The sequence below is a fragment of the Quercus suber genome, unplaced genomic scaffold, assembly GCF_002906115.3.
Source record: "Quercus suber isolate HL8 unplaced genomic scaffold, Cork oak 2.0 scaffold_233, whole genome shotgun sequence".
Taxonomy (NCBI): domain Eukaryota; kingdom Viridiplantae; phylum Streptophyta; class Magnoliopsida; order Fagales; family Fagaceae; genus Quercus; species Quercus suber.
The window spans coordinates 481432-501359 of NW_027069690.1; the positions used below are offsets into that span (position 1 = coordinate 481432).

The window sequence follows — 19928 nt, forward strand, 5'->3', positions numbered from 1 at the left end:
AGTTATCTTTTTATTCTTCCAGTTCACAGAACACTCCCCCTCAAGTTGGAGCAAATATGTCATAATAAGCCCAGTCTTCTTTTTTGATTGGTAACTTATGCAATTTTACTAATCAGAGAATATAGAAACTTTGAGTTCATGATGGAGAACACAAAGAAACAAAAGAAAATACAAAAATATTATATAGCATATCTAAGAGAATCTAGGAACTTAAGGACGGATGAACAATTAGAAAAGCCCCACCACATTGACCATTCAAAAGAGTGCACTGAAACATAGATTTTAATTGATCCAAGGAGTTTTTGGTTTCCCCAAAAAGGCAATGATTCCACTCCTTCCAAACATTCCACATCAAACAACTTGGTGCCATATTCCAATTTCCAAATAACTGAGCCATGCTTCCTAAACCATTTCCTCCAACAAAACAATAAACTTGCAACAAACCTTGGCATGATCCAATGAATCCCAAATATCTGAAACACAACCCCCCACAGGGCATGGGCAAGGTCACTGTGAAGTAAAAGATGATCCAATGACTCCCCCTTAGACACATACAAGACTAATATACTAATGGCAATCCCCTCCTTATAAGATTATCCAATGGGAGGATCAGACCTAAAGCTCGTATCCACATAAAGAAAGCAACCCTTTTAGGAAACTTAATAGTCCAAATACCGTTTCATGGAAATGGGGAATTAGTATCACCCCAAATCACAATAAAAAGACCATTTCATGTTTATTTTGTTTCTCCATTGAGTTGAGATAGAACTATTTGATATCTTACTAACGAAATGTCATTTGGTTTGATTATTTGTGTTGGTTTGATGCAATACCAATATAAATCTGTTGTTATTTGTATTGGTTTAAACTTTGAAACACTAATAAAATAGTTTGTGTTGGATTTGTGCTATACTCATGTTTATTAGGTTATAAATTTGTTTTTATTTGTGTTGGTGCTGTACTAATGCTCAATTAAAAAAAATTTGTCCAACTAATGGGTCCAACCTGAACCAGGTGAGTTGGATTGGACCCTTGTGATGAGTTGGGTTGGGTTGGATTTTGTTCAACTAGACCATGGTGGGTAGGATTGAAAAAACCCCTCAACTCGACCCAACTCGATCCATGCACACCCCTTAGCTTAGTTTGACCCAATGAACACTCGATGCCGGGCTTAGCGCACAATGTACAACACATCCATGTAATTTGGGTTATCACACATGACATGTGCAATCAACATTTTAGTCTTGAGCAAGGAATTATTATTATTATTTTTTGTTTTTGTTTTTGTTTTTTTTTTTTTTTTACTTATCAAAAAAAAAAATTTCCTTGCGCAAGACTAAAATATTGATTGCACATGTCATACAAGGGATTCATATTCTTTCTCAAATAGAGTAAATGTGTTGCAAACACTATCAAAATAACCTTTGCAGATTGGTCGTGCATCAAAGTAACCCCAATGTTGGGTCCTATATTGGATAGCACTAGAGAGTTGATCAGATTATTCTCCTAATCCCATAGGCTTGTGGAAGCGGCAGATGTAGTGAAGGTAGTTGAGCCTTTTGATGAGTTGGTTGCATCACTTGCAGATGCAAAGGCTGATGGCTTGTCACATATAGGTGATCAAATATATGATAAGCCATCATTTATTTCTTGCCAAATTCAAATTTCTGGAATTACCAAAAAAAAAAAAAAAAAACCAACCAGACTACCATTATAGCATTATCTGACACTGAAAATCGAACAGTAGGGAGAAAAAAAAAGAATCCATTTCATTTATTTCTCACCAAATTCAAACCATCCCAAATGTAAATTAAGCACCCCCAATTAACATGATTATAAGCTTTTTTGAAATGTAGTATGAGTATAACCTTTGGGGACATAATGAGAATTGGATCAAAATCTATCTTCTTTCTAGAAATGCATTATTGAGAATCTGTCACAAGCTTCCCCAACACCTGTCTAAAACGGTTTTCCAGACTTTAGCTATATGTTTGTACACATCCCAACTAGGCTAATTTGCTGAAAATTGTGAATATTGCAAGCATTGGCCCTTTTTGGCACTAGTTATTAAGCATGTATCCAATAATTTCTTAAACATCATACACTCATAAAACTCCAGAAAAAATTCACAATATTTTCTTCTTGGCACCTCTTGAAAGCTATAAAAATTTATTATTATTAGGAGTTACACTTGACATGGCCAAGTTTTCCCACCTCAGAAGTTGGTGCGGAAATCATACACTTGATCCTCGTCACATGGCTGGATGATGGAATCCCACTACCAGTTGATTCCAGTTAATTCATATTAATGTTGATTGATGCTGAGACTATTGGATTTGATTTGATTTGATTTTTTTTTTTTTGGTATTAAATATATAATTGATTACGAGCTTATTTCCATATCTGATGTAATTTATTATGATTTTTTTCCTTATTTGATTCATCTTTGGATACCTACTTAAAGGCTCTAGAGAACATTTTGGAGTATGTTTGATTTGATGAATAAAATTTTGTTAAATATTTTCTAGTTACTTGGTGCTGTTTCCAGGCAACTTTAGGTTCTGAAACCTAGGGTTCAGAATTCAGATTCTAAATTCCTGCATACATTCCCTTTGCAAACTTTGTGCTGTGTCAAGCTTGTTATTATTTAAATTCATGATAATGATTGTTGATATTTTTCTCTTTTTAGTCTTTTACCATTGCTTTTGATTTAGTTGCTGAACTTAATTGATTGGATCGGAGATGAGCATAATTTGTTGATTCTAACATGGTCTTGCTTTTTTAACTACCTAATGAACTCTTCAAAATAGTCAACTTCTCTAAGCAAGCATGGTGAGAGCGGTAACTCTTTTTCCTTGTTTCATATGGTGGTTTCACAAAGACAAAGAATGAAATCTTTGTGGTTCTTCTTCCAGGTTTTAGGACTAGGTTGAATAGTTAATGGGTTGGATGTGTATTTCCTTTCGCTGTTGGAGTGGGCTTCTGCTGTTGCATTTTCATCTGCTTAACCTTCTTTGTTTGTTTAATTCTCTTTTCCCCCTGGGCTTTTAATTCACTAGGTGCTTTGAATTTGAATGACATCTCTTGTTAATTCTATTTCCTTACTTCCAACCTAGGATGGTAATAAGAATTGAAGAACTTTTTCAATTGTTAAATCATAATGTAGCATAAAATTGTTTAGCATTTGATTCTTTGCAATAGAATTTATTCCATTTTATCGATGAAGTTGTTGTGTTAGTTAAGTCCTTACTTTCTGTTGTGTGCAGGTTCTTATTTGTAGATTGATTGATAGGCCTTTACGCCCAACAATGCTTAAGGGCTTCAACCATGAGACTCAGATACTATCTTGGGTAAAATCCTTGGTTATTCCTCCTGAAGAATGCCTTTCTTATATCTAGTCTTTCATTGTCTTTATATATTGTTTCAGTTTGCATCATTTGGAAATCAGATGCTTGTGTTTTGTGGCCTTTTAAACAATGGAGTGACTAATAGCTGCTTGCTTTGAAATTGGATCTCTGATATTTCTTTTATTTGTAAGTTTACACAACCAGTGGTGTTTTTTTTTTTTTTTTTTTTTTTTGTTTTTTGATAGGAAGAAAAAAAGTTTATTAAAGAACTACAATATGCCAAAAAAGCTCAAAGTAGTCAAAAAGTACAAAATGAGGAAAGAAAAAACAGAAGACTAACTACAAAAAGAAGAGAGCTAATAAACAAAGGGATGGAGTCACAAGATGTGAGTCTCCAAGCCTGAGAACAATCAAACCAATAACCCATTAAAAGAAGCAACAAATCATCAGAACTATTCACATCCTCAAAAGTATGACAATTACAACTTATCAAAAAAAAAAAAAACAAAAGTATGACAATTCCGTTCTCTCTATATGCACCATGACAAGTACAATGGTACTAATTTCCCCAGCAAATTTCTCCAACCAAACCGAAGATCAAAAACCGTTTTTGGTAGGACCTAAGAAACCTCAAAAGATTGGAAGACGAAATGCCATAACTATTGAGCCTTATTACAATGAATCAACAAATGATCCACAATCTCCCTACAACAGTGACACATGAAACACCAATCAACAAAATCAAACCCCTTATTCTTCATATTATCACTTGTAAGAATCTTTCCCCATGAAGCTGTCTAACAAAGAAAGAAACTTGATGGGAGCCTTCACACGCCAAATACTTTTCCAAGGAAAAATAATAGAAGCTTTAGAGCACTGTAAAAAGAATGAATGTCAAAATCTCCATTTTTCTTCAACTTCCACCTCAATCGATCCCTATTTACATTTAAAGGAATATGAATATGAAGCTCCAACTAGTGAAAGAACAACCCCTTTAACTCCACTCCCAATCATTAAACTCACGTTGTGAATCACACATCCAACTGCGTCTTTCCCTTCCCTCTGCCTAGACAAGGATAAAGTAACAGAAGCTTCTTCTTTATTAATGGCTATCCCATACAAAAATGGAAACGTCATTCGAAAAGGTGATCCCCACACCAACAGTCATGCTAGAATTTCACTCTATTCCTCGCCCCAATCTCAAACCGGATATGTTGTCTAAAGTCCTCCCAACCCTTAAAATGTACCTCCATAAACCAGCAACCAAACACCCACTTCCCACTTAGAAATACATCCCTCTACTACTTCCCCAAACTTCATAGCTCTCACCTTCACTAAAGTCAATTCTCCTCATCTCCAAAGCGCCATAACCATTTTCCTAATAACTCTTTATTGAGGTAGTCAGTTTTGTATCCCCAAACCACTGTTAGCCATAGGAAACACATTTTATCCCATCCTACCAAATATTGTTAGACATCCCTTCAGTATCTCTAGAAATAATCCCTTTCCAGTTTTTCAATCTAAGTCACATAGTTTAGGAACTAGTATAAGAATTCAAGTAAGACTTTAGTGACTCTTGATAAGATATCTAGACTTGACAAATACATTGTGTTCTAACTCTGCAATCTTCTCGTCAATACTTTCTTCTAATATAGGATTCCAAAGAGAAGAATTTATGAAGGAGCTCAAACAGGCATTGCCAAAAGGCTATGAGAGACCACTGGGAGAATTCCAACTCACCAAATTTCCTTGCAAAGTGCCTTCTACCTAGCCATTGACATTTGCTTGCGAAATAACCTTCTAGAAACTGAACAAAACTCTGTATATGAAGAATTTGCTCCATATTGCATCATAAACATAGATTCCAACATAGNGAAATGGACATACATGGATAGTTCCCCATTGTTTAATGTGGTGTTTTTGTAAGGAAAGGAATAGTAGATGTTTTAATGAAGATGAGAGATCTTTGCCAGACCTTAAGCTATCTTTCTTTAGAACATTATTGGATTGGTGGTTAGCTTTGCAACACCAATCTTTTATTTCTTTTCTTGATTTGTCTTGATTTATGTAATTTTGGTACTTGATTTGTTAATTCCTATATACTCTTTGTGTACTAGGGTGTTCCTTTTTTGATATCAATAAATCTTATTAATTATCCTTTTTTTTTTTTCAACAATTTCATTTCGAAGATCTGGTGCAGTAAGATTTCCTTTTTGTTGCCATTGCCTGATTAGCAGCCAATGTATCATACCATTCTCAGATTTTGTTAATGATGCAGGGCATTTCCTGTACTGTTTTTAGTGTTGTTGCTTGTTCGTGGATATGGAATATGTAAGGACAGTATAGTCTATTATTAGTTGTAGAGAGTGCAAATAGAATTCTAGCTCTTGTAATTAGTTTTTCAGTTGTAACAGAATATCCTTTCCCTTCCTAAGGACTATTTCCTTTTTGTTAGAAAAAGGCTACATCATGCAAGAAGAGTGAAGTAGCAAAAAGATATATACAAAAACACAAAAGAAAGCAAACTATGTACAGTAAAGAAGGGAATCTAAGAACAATGGAACAGAATCACTAGAAGTGAATCCCCAAGAACGAGACTAGTCAAACAACATCCCTGTCAATAATGCTATAAGCTGATCCACTGAATGCTCCTGATCCTAAAAAATACAACTATTCCACTAAAAAATACACATAACACACAAGGGTACCAAAGTCCAAATATTCAATGCATGCTTTCCCAACCAATTTCTCCACTGTATTAATAAATCACTCACCTTCTTTGGAAATATCCAAGAAACTCCAAAAAGACGTTATTATGCAGGAGCATAACCAAGACTATCTCAATATTTTATTTTGGTTTTATTGGATAATTTTATATTTTAATATTTTATTTATTTATTTATTTTGAGTTACGATAGGGTGGAATTTCATATACTTAGATAAGGATTAGTTTAGTATTTGAGTTCGATTAGGATTTGTTTTAGGATGTCTATTTTTATCTCTTGATTCATGGAAGTTGTATATAAAGCTTTAGATGATTTCTTTTGTATTCAGACTATTATTAATATTATTCAAATTATTCATGCAAAGTTTGCATTGCATTTGGTGGTGAATCCAAACAACCTTAGGTGGTGAAGCCTAAGGCCTACAGTGGGATTAATCTAGGTGGGAAGTCTAGGTTGTCCTACATCAACTTTGGTATCAGAGCTCAATCTGATCTATCAAGTTTTCAGTGACCAAAAAAAAAAAAAAAACTTCCATTCTTTTCATCACTGTGAACCCAGACTTTCAAGCCAAACAAGAAAAACATCCAGCCACTCTGATCAAACAGCCATGTGAGGAGGCCACAATCCACTTTTCTTGCTTCAGTTGAATGCCCATTGCCTAGTCTCACTAAGCCAGCCTAATCAAGGCCCAATTACAAGATCACTGCATCACACTACAAACATCACTGACGTGCCAAGATAGAGCAAAGCCATGGTTAGTGATTATTCAAGTTTGCAAGCTCAGGTTCTTGTCACAATTTCCTGTTGAAAATTTTATTATACTAAATCATGGTAGTCTCAAAAGCACCAACATTTGATGGACATCAAGATCCATGGACCCTAATCAACTGGCTAGATGAGATGGATCAATTCTTTGATCAAATATGTTGGCTAGATGCTAATATGGTTAGGTTTGCTAGGATAAAATTGATAAGGAGAGCTAGAGACTTTTGGCATAGTATTGAGAATTTATGCAAAGGAAGAAGCAAGCCTGCCATAATTGATTGGAATGAAATGAAACAAATACGTAGAAATATGTTCCCCAATCCTATCAAGAAAATTATCAACCTCAATCCTCTCATGGAAATTTTCTACGTCACAGACAATATTCAACAAGAAAACACCTCATCCACCGTCAAGACTTCACTGCCATAGCTAAAGGCTTAAGAAATATAATAAAGTTTTTGCTAGACTCTTCTACTAAAAAAAAGGATGCTCAAGTTCCACCAGAGACTAATGTTGAAATAAAGGTACAAGTGCCAATAGATGATATTTCAACATTCGTGCAGCAAGAAGAACCTATTGTAAGTCTGCACAAGAAGAGAAATTTCAACATGAGAGGGAAGATTTAGAGGGTGCGCTTGATGTGAAAGTTGATTTTGATGAAAGTGCTACTGTTTAGCCCTTCATGACCCATGAAGATCTACAGGTTAATGAAGTCCAAAAGATTGATAACATGGTTCAAGATAAGATTGTGCCAGCTCCACACATTGATTTTGTGTTCCAAAAGAGTTTCATGGTGTTGTGGAATTGAAGGTTATTCTACTCACAGTGCTTCCTAGGTTAATTTCTAAACTGAAGGAAGTATTAAGCACTAGCGTCCTAATTCTTCAACACTACAAAACTTGAGGTCGAGTTTTCTCAAACAAGGGTAGTATGATGCAAGGGCATAACAAAAAACTATCTCAGTATTTTATTTTGGATTTTTATTGTATAATTTTTTATTTTAATGTTTTTATTTATTTATTTTAAGTTATGATAGGGATGGAATTTCATATCCTTAGATAATGATTAGTTTAATATTTGGATTAGTATTTGAGTTTGTTTAGGATTTGTTTTACGATGTTTGTCTTTTTTTTTTTTTTTGATAAGTAAAAATATTATTGATCTCAAAAAATGGAACACCCTAGTACACAGGGAGTGTACAAGGGAACAAACAATCAAGAACAAAAATTACAAGAATCTAAGAAATCAAGAACAAAAATTACAAGAATCTAAGAAATCAAGAAAGGATGAATAGGATTGGTTCCGCAAAGCAGCCAACCAATCCATTAAAGTGCTAAAGAAAAATAGCTTCAAATCTGATGTGGATCTCTCCTTATCTTCAAAGCACCGACTATTTCTCTCCCTCCAAAGGCACCACAATAAGCAATGGGGAACCATAAGCCATATAGACCCATTGTGATGACGGCCAAAACTGCCTTGCCAACATGCTAGAAGCCCCACTACAGATTGCGGCATAACCCAGCTCACTCCAAACAACCCGAACACCATAGCCCACAAATCCATTGCAACCGGACAATGCAGAAAAAGATGATCAACCGATTCCCCATTACACTTGCACATGTAGCACCAGTCTAATATCCAAACCTTCCTTCTTCGTAAATTGTCAATCGTTAAGCATTTCCCTAAAGCAACAGTCCAAACAAAGAAAGCTACTCGAGAAGGGATCTTCTGCTTCCATATGCTTTTCCAAGGAAAACAATAGTCATTAGAGCCCATTAAGAGATTGTAATAATCCCTAACCGTGAAGCCCTTCTCTCTATTAGATTTCCAGCACATCTTATCCTCACCAAGCCCTCTAACCGACGCACCATATATGGTATCCATGAAACTATCTAGTGCCTCAAGTTCCCGGGCATGTACACCCCTAAAGAAACTTACATCCCAAAACAAGATTCCGTTATCAAACTTCATAACCTCAGCCACACTAACCGCTTGATCTCGGCAAAATCTAAACAATTCAGGATAGCTGACTACAAGAGATGTTTCTCCACACCAATGGTCTTGCCAAAATTTCACCCTAGACCCATCCCCAATATCATATAAAATGTGGCGAGAGAAAGTAGGCCATCCCCGACTAATATTTTTCCACAAGCCAACACCATATGGACCATTAGTAGGCCTAGTACACCAACTACCCCATTCACAACCATATTTCACGGCTATCACTTGCCTTCAAAGGGCAGCCCTCTCCATCCCAAATCTCCATAGCCACTTCCCAAGCAAAGCTTCATTAAAAAATCTTACCTTTCTTATCCCCAAACCACCCGAAGCAATGGGAGTGCAAACAGTAGCCCATTTAACCAAATGGTATTTTGGTTCATCACCAATGCCACCCCATAAGAAATCCCTCTGAAGTTTCTCAATTCTGTTAGCCACAGAAACAGGAATAGGAAATAAAGATGTTTGTCTTTATCTCTTGTAATTCCTGGAAACTGTAAATAAAGCTCCAGATGATTTCTTTTGTATTCAAACTATTATCAATATTATTCAGATTATTCATGCAAAGTTTGCATTGCGTTTGGTGGTGAATCCAAACAACCTTAGGTGGTGAAGCCTAAGTTCTATAGTGGGATTAATCTAGGTGGGAAGCCTAGGTTGTCCTACATCACGTTAGAGCAAAATTCCACAACTTGGAAACCCCTTCACAATGAAGCAACATATGGTTAACATCCTTCCCACTATGTCAACAAAGACAACATCAATCTACCTAAATAAGTCCTCTCCTTCTTAAGTTATCACTTGTAAGAATCTTTCCCCATGAAGCTGTCTAAACAAAGAAAGAAACTTGATGTGGAGCCTTCACACGCCAAATACTTTTCCAAGGAAAAATAATAGAAGATCCCTTTAGAGCACTGTAAAAAGAATGAATGTCAAAATCTCCATTTTTCTTCAACTTCCACCTCAATCGATCCCTATTTACATTTAAAGGAATATGAATATGAAGCTCCAACTAGTGAAAGAACAACCCCTTTTAACTCCACCTCCCAATCATTAAACTCACGTTGGAATCACACATCCCAACTGCGTCTTTCCCTCATATTAGAGCACTAGCATCTAGGGATGCAAAAGAAACCTATTTTATATCCTCAAACACTACTTTATGTATTTTACCGACCTATTTTACAACTCACCTTACATCTTAGTTTTTATATTTCATACAACCCAATAAAATAATATAAATTGCCTAATAAAATAATAAAAAACACTTCTCTCTCTCTTCACCCACATCCACAAATATAACCAATTGGCAACCACCCAACCCACAATCAAAACTAGCCGCCTCCACCACCACCACAATCAGTATCCAGCCAAAAATCAATTCCATAGCCAAAACACACACACACACACACACACACCCCAGAAGTCTCAATCCTCACTAATATGGCTGGACCACGGTCCCATGACCCATACCCATCAAGTCGTGAGAGAGGGAGGCGGAGGATAGAGTGGCAAGCAAAGCCCATCAAACCCAAGACCCACGGCCCCATGACCCCCAGGGCCACTAGCAACCCATAACCCAAAACATGAAATAGCCAAGCCAATCTACAACCAGCCACCCACCCAAAGCCGATTTGAAGCCCACCCACTCAAAGTCGACTTGAGAGAGAGAGAAGCAAGTGTCACCGACTCATCGTGAGAGAGAGAGAGAGAGAGAGAGAGAGGAGAAAAGAAAGAAGATAGAGGAGTGAACTCTGAAAGTGAGAGGAAGAAAGAATGTGAGAGATCAAAATATTCTATTTTTGTTTACAACCCCATGAACAATAAGGTTGCATATATGCAACCTTAATGTAGTAAGGATGGAAAAAAATTTGGGTTTACATACCCAGATGTAGCATGATTTTAAGGGTTTATGTGGTAAAATAGCAACTGCGGGCCTTTACACCCCCCCAATGCTAGTGCTTTTATGTCTCTCTAAGACATCCTCATTCGCGCCTCTCTATTTGATGCAATTGCGAATAATAGCGGAAACGTCAATTTCATAGGTGATCTCCACACCACCAATCATGTCAAAATTGTACCCTATGCCCTAAACCAACCTCAAATCGAGTATACTTGGAAAAGTCCTCCCACCCAATCCTAGTACTCCTCCACAGACCATAACTATGTGAACCGCTACTTAACTTTGAACACTAACTCCCCCATCCACCGCAAACTTTGAAACTACTACATGCCTTCGTAAACTATTCTCTTTAACCCCAAAACGCCACAATCATTTCCCCAATAAAATATTGTTGAAGATAGTGATCTTCCTTATCCCTAGTCCACTACACTCAACACTTATGCGAATCCCCCATCCCCCCAAACCCCCCCCACCCCCCCCAAAAAAAAAAAACAACCAAAAAAAAGAAAAAGAAAAAAAGAATATTCCTTTGCAACTTTTCAATCCTATTTGCCACACTAATAGGGATAGTGAACAGAGATAAATAATATGTTGGAAAGAATACTTTTAAGCATTGTCAAATGACCGCCCTTAGGCAGATATAACTTTTTCCAACCCACCAATCGACACTCCAACTTCTCCAATATCAGGTTCCATATAGTACCGGACTTATAAGATGCTCCCAATGGCATGCCAAGATAAGACATTGGCAAGGACCCAATCTTACACCCCAAAATCTTGGCTAGAACCTCCACATTAAACTCCCCACGTGGAACCATCTCATTGTTACTCAAGTTAACCTTCAAACCAGCTATAATGCATATTAGCAACATTTTGATATGAAGGATTTGTTCCACACTAGCATCACAAAAAAGAATGGTATCGTTTGCAAACCAGAGATGAGAAATGCACAACTCATTATTGCCAACACCATTCTCATTTAATCATTTTATGATGCTAGCCCCCTCCATTTTCCTTAACATTCTGTTAAACATCTCCATCATCAACAAGAAGCATAGGAGATAAATGATCCCATTTTCTTAAACCTCTCGTACTACCAAAGAATCATTCACTAAAATTGAGAACTGTACAGTACAAATACATGGACGTATCCACTGTCTCCATCTAGCACCAAATCCCATCCTCCCTAGCAAATAAATCAAAGCATCTCAATTCACATGATTGTAAGGGCCTTGCAACCTATACTACAAAACCTTTGACGAGATCTAGTCCGCACTACTCACTAAGTTAATAGGCCGATGGTCTTGGATGTTAGAAGCTTAGGGATGAGAGCTATAAATGACGCATTTAATGACTTCTCAAACTTCCCATACCGATAGAATTCCTCAAAGAATGCTAAAACATGGACCCTCCTAAGAGTTCTTCCCACTTCATGCAGCCTCTTCAATGAATGTTGAGAGAGAGAGAGAGAGAGAGGCTGATGAACTTGAAGCAGGGCTAACAAGTGCAGATCTGAGTGGTTGTAGTGCAGATTGAGTGCGAGAGTACATCTAGAGAGGGAGAGAGTATGTCTAGAGAGTGGGAAGTCCGTCACTGTGTGGATCAAAGTGCTTTGATTATGCAAGGTTATCAAACATCCATCTTTTTCCTTTTCTTTTTCAAACTTTTTTAGGTCATGTGTCTGTGCCATGTCTTGATTGTGTCCAAATTGTGTATATATTTGCCAGATAATTTGCATACACGCATGCAGCCGTGTCTTAGTCCAACACATTCACATAGGGGCTTATGCTGTGTTTGTGCTCCTTAGGTCGGGCCTCTCTCTCTCTCTCTTCTTCTTCTTCTTCTTCTTTTATTTTTATTTTTTGCGTTTTTTATACATTACTGGCTACCTATTCTATGTATTGTTATTAGATAATTATGCTTTTTGTCAGTACTTGCTTTTTAATACAACACACACCAAGCATGACAATGCTTTTCTCTTGCTAACCTTATATTTTATCTTGCCAAGAAATACCACATTCACATTATGCTTACAGGTTTTGAGTTATGATGGTTTGCATTCCCCTGATTCTTTGGCAGTCACAGCAGCTGGGATAGCAGTGTAAGCCTGATAAATTTTCATTTACTTCCCCATTCCTATGAGGAATTACAGCATGTTATTACATTTAAGACATCAATGTTTCTTTAATCCTAATCATTTAAAAATTACAGAGCTCTTTCAGAAGTGCCCAACTCAAAAGCAGTTGCAGGAGTTCGAATTGGTCTTGTTGGCGATAAGTATATTGTGAATCCCACATCAAAGGAGATGGAAGAATCTGAGCTGGACTTGTTGTTAGCTGGTACAGATAATGCAATATTGATGATAGAGGTAAACTCCTTACTCTTATTTTTTTTAATGTTTAATTTTTCTTTTGTTTACCTTCTTATTTTTCATTTTGTATATTTAACGGATAAGTGGATGACAATATCCATATATTTACAATTTATTTTTTTGATTGGTGAGTATTTTTTTGATAGATTGACTGGTAAGTTATACACATATCTAGTGGGTTTTGAGCTTATGACATTACCCTTCACCCATTCTTATGTCATTGACTATATTTCTATTTTTAGGAAACGTGGAAACTGATCTTTAGTCTTTACAAATGGAGTACCTTTGTAAGCACTATTGCCAATTCTTATGTCATTGACTCAAATGCCATTTTCTCCACTCACAAGAATGAGTGGAGGGTGAGGTTTAGGAATGGCAACGGGTCGGGTTCGGGCCGGGTTTCTATATACCCAAACCCGACCCGCGGGTCTATATTCGTTACCCGAACCTGACCCGGTTAATAAACGGATTTTTTTTCCAGGCTCCAAACCCGGCCCCGCAGGCCCTGCCCACTTTAGGCCCAATCCTAAGTCCTAATGGCCTAAACCGTGGCCCAATTTTTTTTTTTTTTTTATTTAATTTCCATAATTAATTTAATAAATCTCAGATTTTTACACTAATTTAATTTACAATAATGATTTTAGATTTTTACATTAATTTTAGATTTCAAATTTCACATAAATCTACAATAATTTACTTTTAGGTTTCTCATTTTCCCTTTCAAAACACAAACCCAAATACAGAAATCACAAACTCAAAAACAAAAATACAAGAAATAATAAATAAAAATTACAAACCCATACATAAATCCTATATACATAACCCAAATACATAAAAAAAAAAAAAAAAAATTCTTCCTTACAACAAGATCTTCCACAAGTTCAAATATATACAAAATAAATCCCCCAAATCCAAATCTGGGACCATTCTAGATTGGCCTGTTCCATGATTAGTGGCTGAGGTAAGAAGTTTTCATGGTTTAGCAACATTTTACAAGAGATTCATTAAAGGGTTCAGCACAATTGCAGCACCACTCACTAATTGTCAAGTTGTCTACTATTGCATGGGATGAGGCCAAGCAACAAAGTTTTAAGGTCTTGACAAGCTGTCCTTACTGCAGCACTAGTATTGCAGGCTCCTGACTTTGACAAGATTTTTAAATTGGATTGTGATGCTTCTGGAGTTGGCATAGGGGGTGTTCTCAGTCAAGAGGGTAAACTAGTGGCATATTTCAATGAAAAACTCAACTATTGCACCTATATATATATATAAGGGGTTTTTGGGTAATTACATACTTAAACGGGTTGGGTCCGGGCTGGGTATGACAAAAACCCAGACCCAACCCGGACCCGTTTCGGGTTTTTTTTTTTTAAAGACCCATACCCGACCCTATTATTTATCGGGCCGGGTAAAATCCGACCCATTATGGTCGGGCCGGACCGGATATCCGCGGGTCGGACTTTTATTGCCATCCCTAGTGAGGTTGTGGGATCAAAACCAATTGAGTGCTTATATAAATTACCTTTAAAAAGATATAGGCTTCTTTACCAAATTTCATTTCCCTTAAGAAGTATTTTTAATAATCACAAGATCGAAATGCTATAAATCTTCTTGCACGTACTACATTGGAAGAAGGAAAAGAACCTGTTGTAGAACAAGGAGCTCCGATACCAAGTTTGATGCAGCACAATAAACTTTAAAAGGGTGACTTGTGTATGGGAAACAAAAGAATGATATTACAAAAGAGATGAGACCTAGGAGTAAGCATCTAGTGATTGCTTGGAATCAACATCAAGCATGATAGGAACCTATGTATCAGTACATGGGCTTACCTGGAATCAGCACAAAGCATTGGAAGAAAACTTCTAACCCAAATTTAATAAATCCATAATCAACTGCTTACAATACTGCATTTTGGGGCCTTTTAATAGGACTCCCATATTACATCATAAAAGGAAAGGAAACATATTTCTAACCTAACAATGAAAGGATATTACTTGTAATCAATTATATTAAATGGGATGTAGGATGGAGGGATTAGTGGGCTCTGGTAATACCTAGAAATGCATCTTTGCAGTAAGGTAGGTTTTCTTGGGTATATGGTGACTGATAATGGAATTGCGATTGATGAGGGGAAGGTTAATGCCATTCTAGATTGGCCTGTTCCATGATTAGTGGCTGAGGTAAGAAGTTTTCATGGTTTAGCAACATTTTACAAGAGATTCATTAAAGGGTTCAGCACAATTGCAGCACCACTCACTAATTGTCAAGCTGTCTACTATTGCATGGGATGAGGCCAAGCAACAAAGTTTTAAGGTCTTGAAAAGCTGTCCTTACTGCAGCACTAGTATTGCAGGCTCCTGACTTTGACAAGATTTTTAAATTGGATTGTGATGCTTCTAGAGTTGGCATAGGGGGTGTTCTCAGTCAAGAGGGTAAACTAGTGGCATATTTCAATGAAAAACTCAACTATTGCACCTATGATGTGGAATTATATGCCATAGTACAAGCAATAAAACATTGGGAGAACTATTTGGCTTACAAGGAATTTATACTCCATACTAACCATGAGGACACCTCAACAGCCAAGCAATCCTCAACAAACGGCATGCCAAATGGGTTGTCTACCTACAATAGTTCAACTTTAGCTTAAGGCACAAAGCTGGAGTCCTTAATAGAGTTGTAGATGGTCTTAGCTGGAGGTCTTCCTTGTGCATATGTACAACATAGTTAAGGGCTTTGAGGCATTAGGGAGCATTATAAAGAAGATTCCAAGCTATTTCAGATTATGCAGAATTTGAACAAGGCAACAGAGCTGCCTGTCCTGGATTCAACCTACAAGATGACTATTTGTTCAACTGCATGCTCCTTTGTATTCAAAAAGTTCTCTCAGAGCCAAGATTCTTCTTGCAGTGCATAACCAAGGCCAGTTTGGGAGAGAGAAGACACTGCAGCTACTACAACAACAATTCTATTGGCAAGGCATACTTAAGGATGTGGGAAGACTAGTTCAAAGATGCATGATCTGTCAACAGAGCAAAGGGACAACCACCAATGCCTAACAAGCCTTGGACCAGCATTAGCATGGACTTTGTGCTTGGATTATCCCCTACTACTAGAAGATTAGACTCTATTCTAGTGGTAGTTGACAGATTCTCCAAGTGGCCCATTTTGTGGCTTGCAAGAGAACTAATGATGCCTCCAATATTGCTGGTTTATTTTTTGGGAGATTTATAAGTTGCATGGAGTTTCAACCAACATTGTGTCTAATAGGGATGCCAAGTTCCTTGCCCATTTCTAGAGGACTTTGTGGAGGAAAATTGGTATGGACTTGCAGTACAGTACAGTTTCCATCCTCAAATGGATGGATAGACTAAGGTGATCAATAGGAGGTTGGCAACCTCCTAAGTGTGTTTTGTGAAGGACAAACCTAAGGAATGGGAGAATCTTTTACTTATAGCAGATAACTCATCTACCAATAGAACGACTCAACACTCTCCTTTGAGATTGTTTATGGGATGCAACCAGCCAATGTTCTTAACTTGTCAAGATTACCATTTACCCAAGAAGGAGCATTCAAAAGCCACTGTATTAGCTGACTTTGTACAGCAGCTACATGCAGATATTACGACGAAAATAGAGGCCAACAAGGCTAAGCATAAGGCACAAGCTGACATGAAGAAAAGGCAAGTGATTTTCAAGGAAGGTGACCTAGTATGGGTGATCTTGACCAAGGAGAGGAACCCTGTTGGACCTTATACTAAGTTGCAGCAAAAGAAGATTGGTCCTTGTCCTATACTACATAAGATCAATGACAATGCCTACCTAGTCAAGCTACCTGATCATCTATGCTTTTCTAACAGTTTCAATGTACATCACTTGCACCCCTATCATGCACCAGATCAGCTTACCACAAGCCACACTTGAGGAAAAGTGTGTTCCAAAGAGGGACAGTTCTAATGCTGTTGATTTTTAAAGCTAGCTGTTACTAGTGCTTATGTTGTATGATAAGTAGTTCCTTTTACTTATAATAGCCCTTATCACTTGTAACAGAAAGTTAATTAGCTTATGGGTTGTTAGTGATAAGTGCAATAGCATATCAGTTAGTTAGAGAAGTTTGTTAGGCTTTGGCCAATCACATGGCAGCCACATGGTGGGTTCTTATAACTAGCTTAGCAGCTTGCTTATGTAACTATAAATAAGCAAGGCTGCCCTTATGGTAACTAGTTGAATATTGAATCCAAGAAATATTTACCTATAAGATATTATTCAACAATGTGTCTCTTGAAGAGTTAGTTCATTTTTTCTTTTCTCTAAGCAACTTAGTTTTCCAAAATAGCCTTCCCTTTCACCGATTTCCTCCATCAGACCACCTGTTCCTTCAATGCCCTTTTGCCTCTTATTTATGGTCCTTTGTTTTTAGTTTATTTGGTATATCCTGTGTTATGGCAAAACAAGTGGTTGATAGAATAATAGAATCTTTGAAGGGGAGGAGCATTCTATTATTGAGTTGAAGTGCATTTTCCTTCTGTCTTTATTTGAATAGAGGACTGTTTTTGAGTGGTATTCTGTTTTGAGTGGTCTTGCCATACCCTCTGTTTTAGATTTCGTAGATTTATGTAATTTTTAGTAGGCTTTTGCTTTCTTTGTACACTCCCTGTGTATGAAGGAAGTTGTTTTCTTACTCTCCAAAGGAGCTCCAACTCTTCAGGTCAGTTCTTGTTATTGACTGAGCTCAAAGCTGCTGGGTCTAGGAGATCAATCATTATCCCTGAAGGTAAAGAGAAAATTGGTTGGAGGGCTTTTGGTCTTGAACTTAGAAAGTTGCTGAATCCATCACACTATGCCGGGGGTGGATATGGTCCTCCAAAATTTATTCCTCAGGTGCGGAGGTATAATTTGGAGGCACTAAACTCTAGAACCTTTGCTGAAGTTGTGCAAGGCTCTCATGAAAGAATAGATGGTAGAAAGCAACTAAAGCAGCTTGGTTTCACAGCCAAGGGGAAGATGACACAGTTAGGAGAGAAGGATAAGGGGGTGAATCTGAGACTTAAAGGGGCCAAAGTGGGAGATTTTCTGGTGGGCAAGTCTGATAAGGTGGAGGTGGTGGAAGGGGACAGGAGGGAGCAGAGCATTAATGAGGAGGTAGAGGTAGGTGAACAATACCTGGCAGACTCTAGGATATGCTGCCCAAACTTCAGTTTGATTTCAAAAGTTGATTATAAGGGGAAGAAGAGTGATGCTAGAAGATTTTGCTGGACAGGTAGTGGTCTTATCGTGGACGTTGACGTGACAGGGAGCAGATGGGTTTTCTGGGATAGAAAGAAAGGGGGAGATACGTTGCTCAGAAGGAAATCACGGGTAGAGGATAGGGTCTGTTATAAAGAAGTTCCAAAGACCCTTCAATGGGTTGCACGTGGGAACAAAAAGGCTGAAAATCTGCATGGTTTGGGCCTGGGCTCAAGCCCATTGCTGATCGATACTCATATGACCCCTTTTAACTCTTTCTTATCGGGCCCAAGTGCTTTTGAAGTGGGTGAGAGCTCTGTTAAGGGCGATGGAGAATTAGCCCAGGCTCGAACTCCAGAGGCGAGCCCCATGGTTCCTCCCCAACCCTTCGTCCCTGAGCCAGAGGTGCCGGACCGGAGCGTCGGGCCTTCGACGGTCGCCGACGGTTCTTTCCCCGCCGGTCTTAGCTCCGATGAGCTCACGGTGTCACCGGGTAAGTCCGCTACGGCGATCTCGCGGCCATCGGTTGAGCTCCTCCTCTCATGTTTCTTCTGGAGCCTTTCGAGGGCTGGGATTGTGGCTTTGGATGTCAACGATGGGGTCAAAGGGGGCTGGGACAGCTGTGCCAACCTCAGGCCACCTGATGTCATGGAGCAGGATTTGTCTAGTTTAGTGGAGATACCCACGAAGGCTGTGTGCGTTGTTCCTAGGGAGAGTGCTTTGGTGGTGGGAGATTTGAGTCACTTGGATATGGGCTTGGGTGGAGAGGATAGCCTAGCAATCCCTCTGATGTCTATTACTCCTTCTAGGTTACCCGTGTCAACCGAGTTGACTTGTGATAATGAGGCACTGGATTATGTAAATACATTGGATATTTCTAGTTGGGTGAAGAATAGACTTCCTGGTTTTAGTAAACTGGTGGGGCTGCCTCTAAGTCAACATGAGAAGTTATGTATTGCTTTGCTACAAAAGATTGAGAAGGAGACGGAGGAAGCCAAAGTGTTAAATAGGAAAGTCACAGTTCCTAGAAAAGCTGCCAATAACAAGGAAAAAGGGATGAGAGAGCTGAGGAATTTACATTCTTCGGTTAATTATGATGGTAGGTAGAGTGTTGGCTGCTGATCAAGTTTATCAGTTGGGTTTTATCTTGTCTTTATGAATTTAAAAATTCTTTCCTGGAATGTTAGGGGTCTGAATGACTGTCGAAAACGCTCGATAGTGAAAAATTTATTGCGTGAGTGGAAGTGTGATGTAATTTGTCTTCAAGAGACTAAGCTCACTGGTTTGGACAGACAAATGGTTGGCAGTTTGTGGAGTTGTCCTTATGTGGACTGGGTGGCTTTAGATGCTGTCCATACGGCAGGCGGGGTTTTGATGATGTGGGATAGGAGGGTCTTAGAGAGGCTAGAGTTTCTGGTGGGATCCTTTTCTGTGTCTGTGCGGTGGAAAGGGGTGGGGGATGGCTTCAGCTAGGCGTGTACTGGGGTTTATGGCCCAACGGATAACAACGCGAGGGGGCTAATGTGGGACGAGTTGGTTGGTATTCAGCATTATTGGAACGTCCCATGGTGTTGCATCGAGGATTTTAA

The 19928-nt window shown here is 38.2% G+C and overlaps 1 protein-coding gene across 1 annotated transcript in view; it reads left to right on the plus strand.

The window, feature by feature from the left end:
• LOC112024967 (polyribonucleotide nucleotidyltransferase 1, chloroplastic) overlaps nt 1-19928 on the plus strand; it is a 68734-nt gene that overhangs the window by 11873 nt on the left and 36933 nt on the right. The window contains 3 exon segments of the mRNA XM_065780342.1: nt 3267-3350; nt 12776-12840; nt 12951-13107. Coding sequence (XP_065636414.1) covers nt 3267-3350; nt 12776-12840; nt 12951-13107 — 306 coding nt within the window.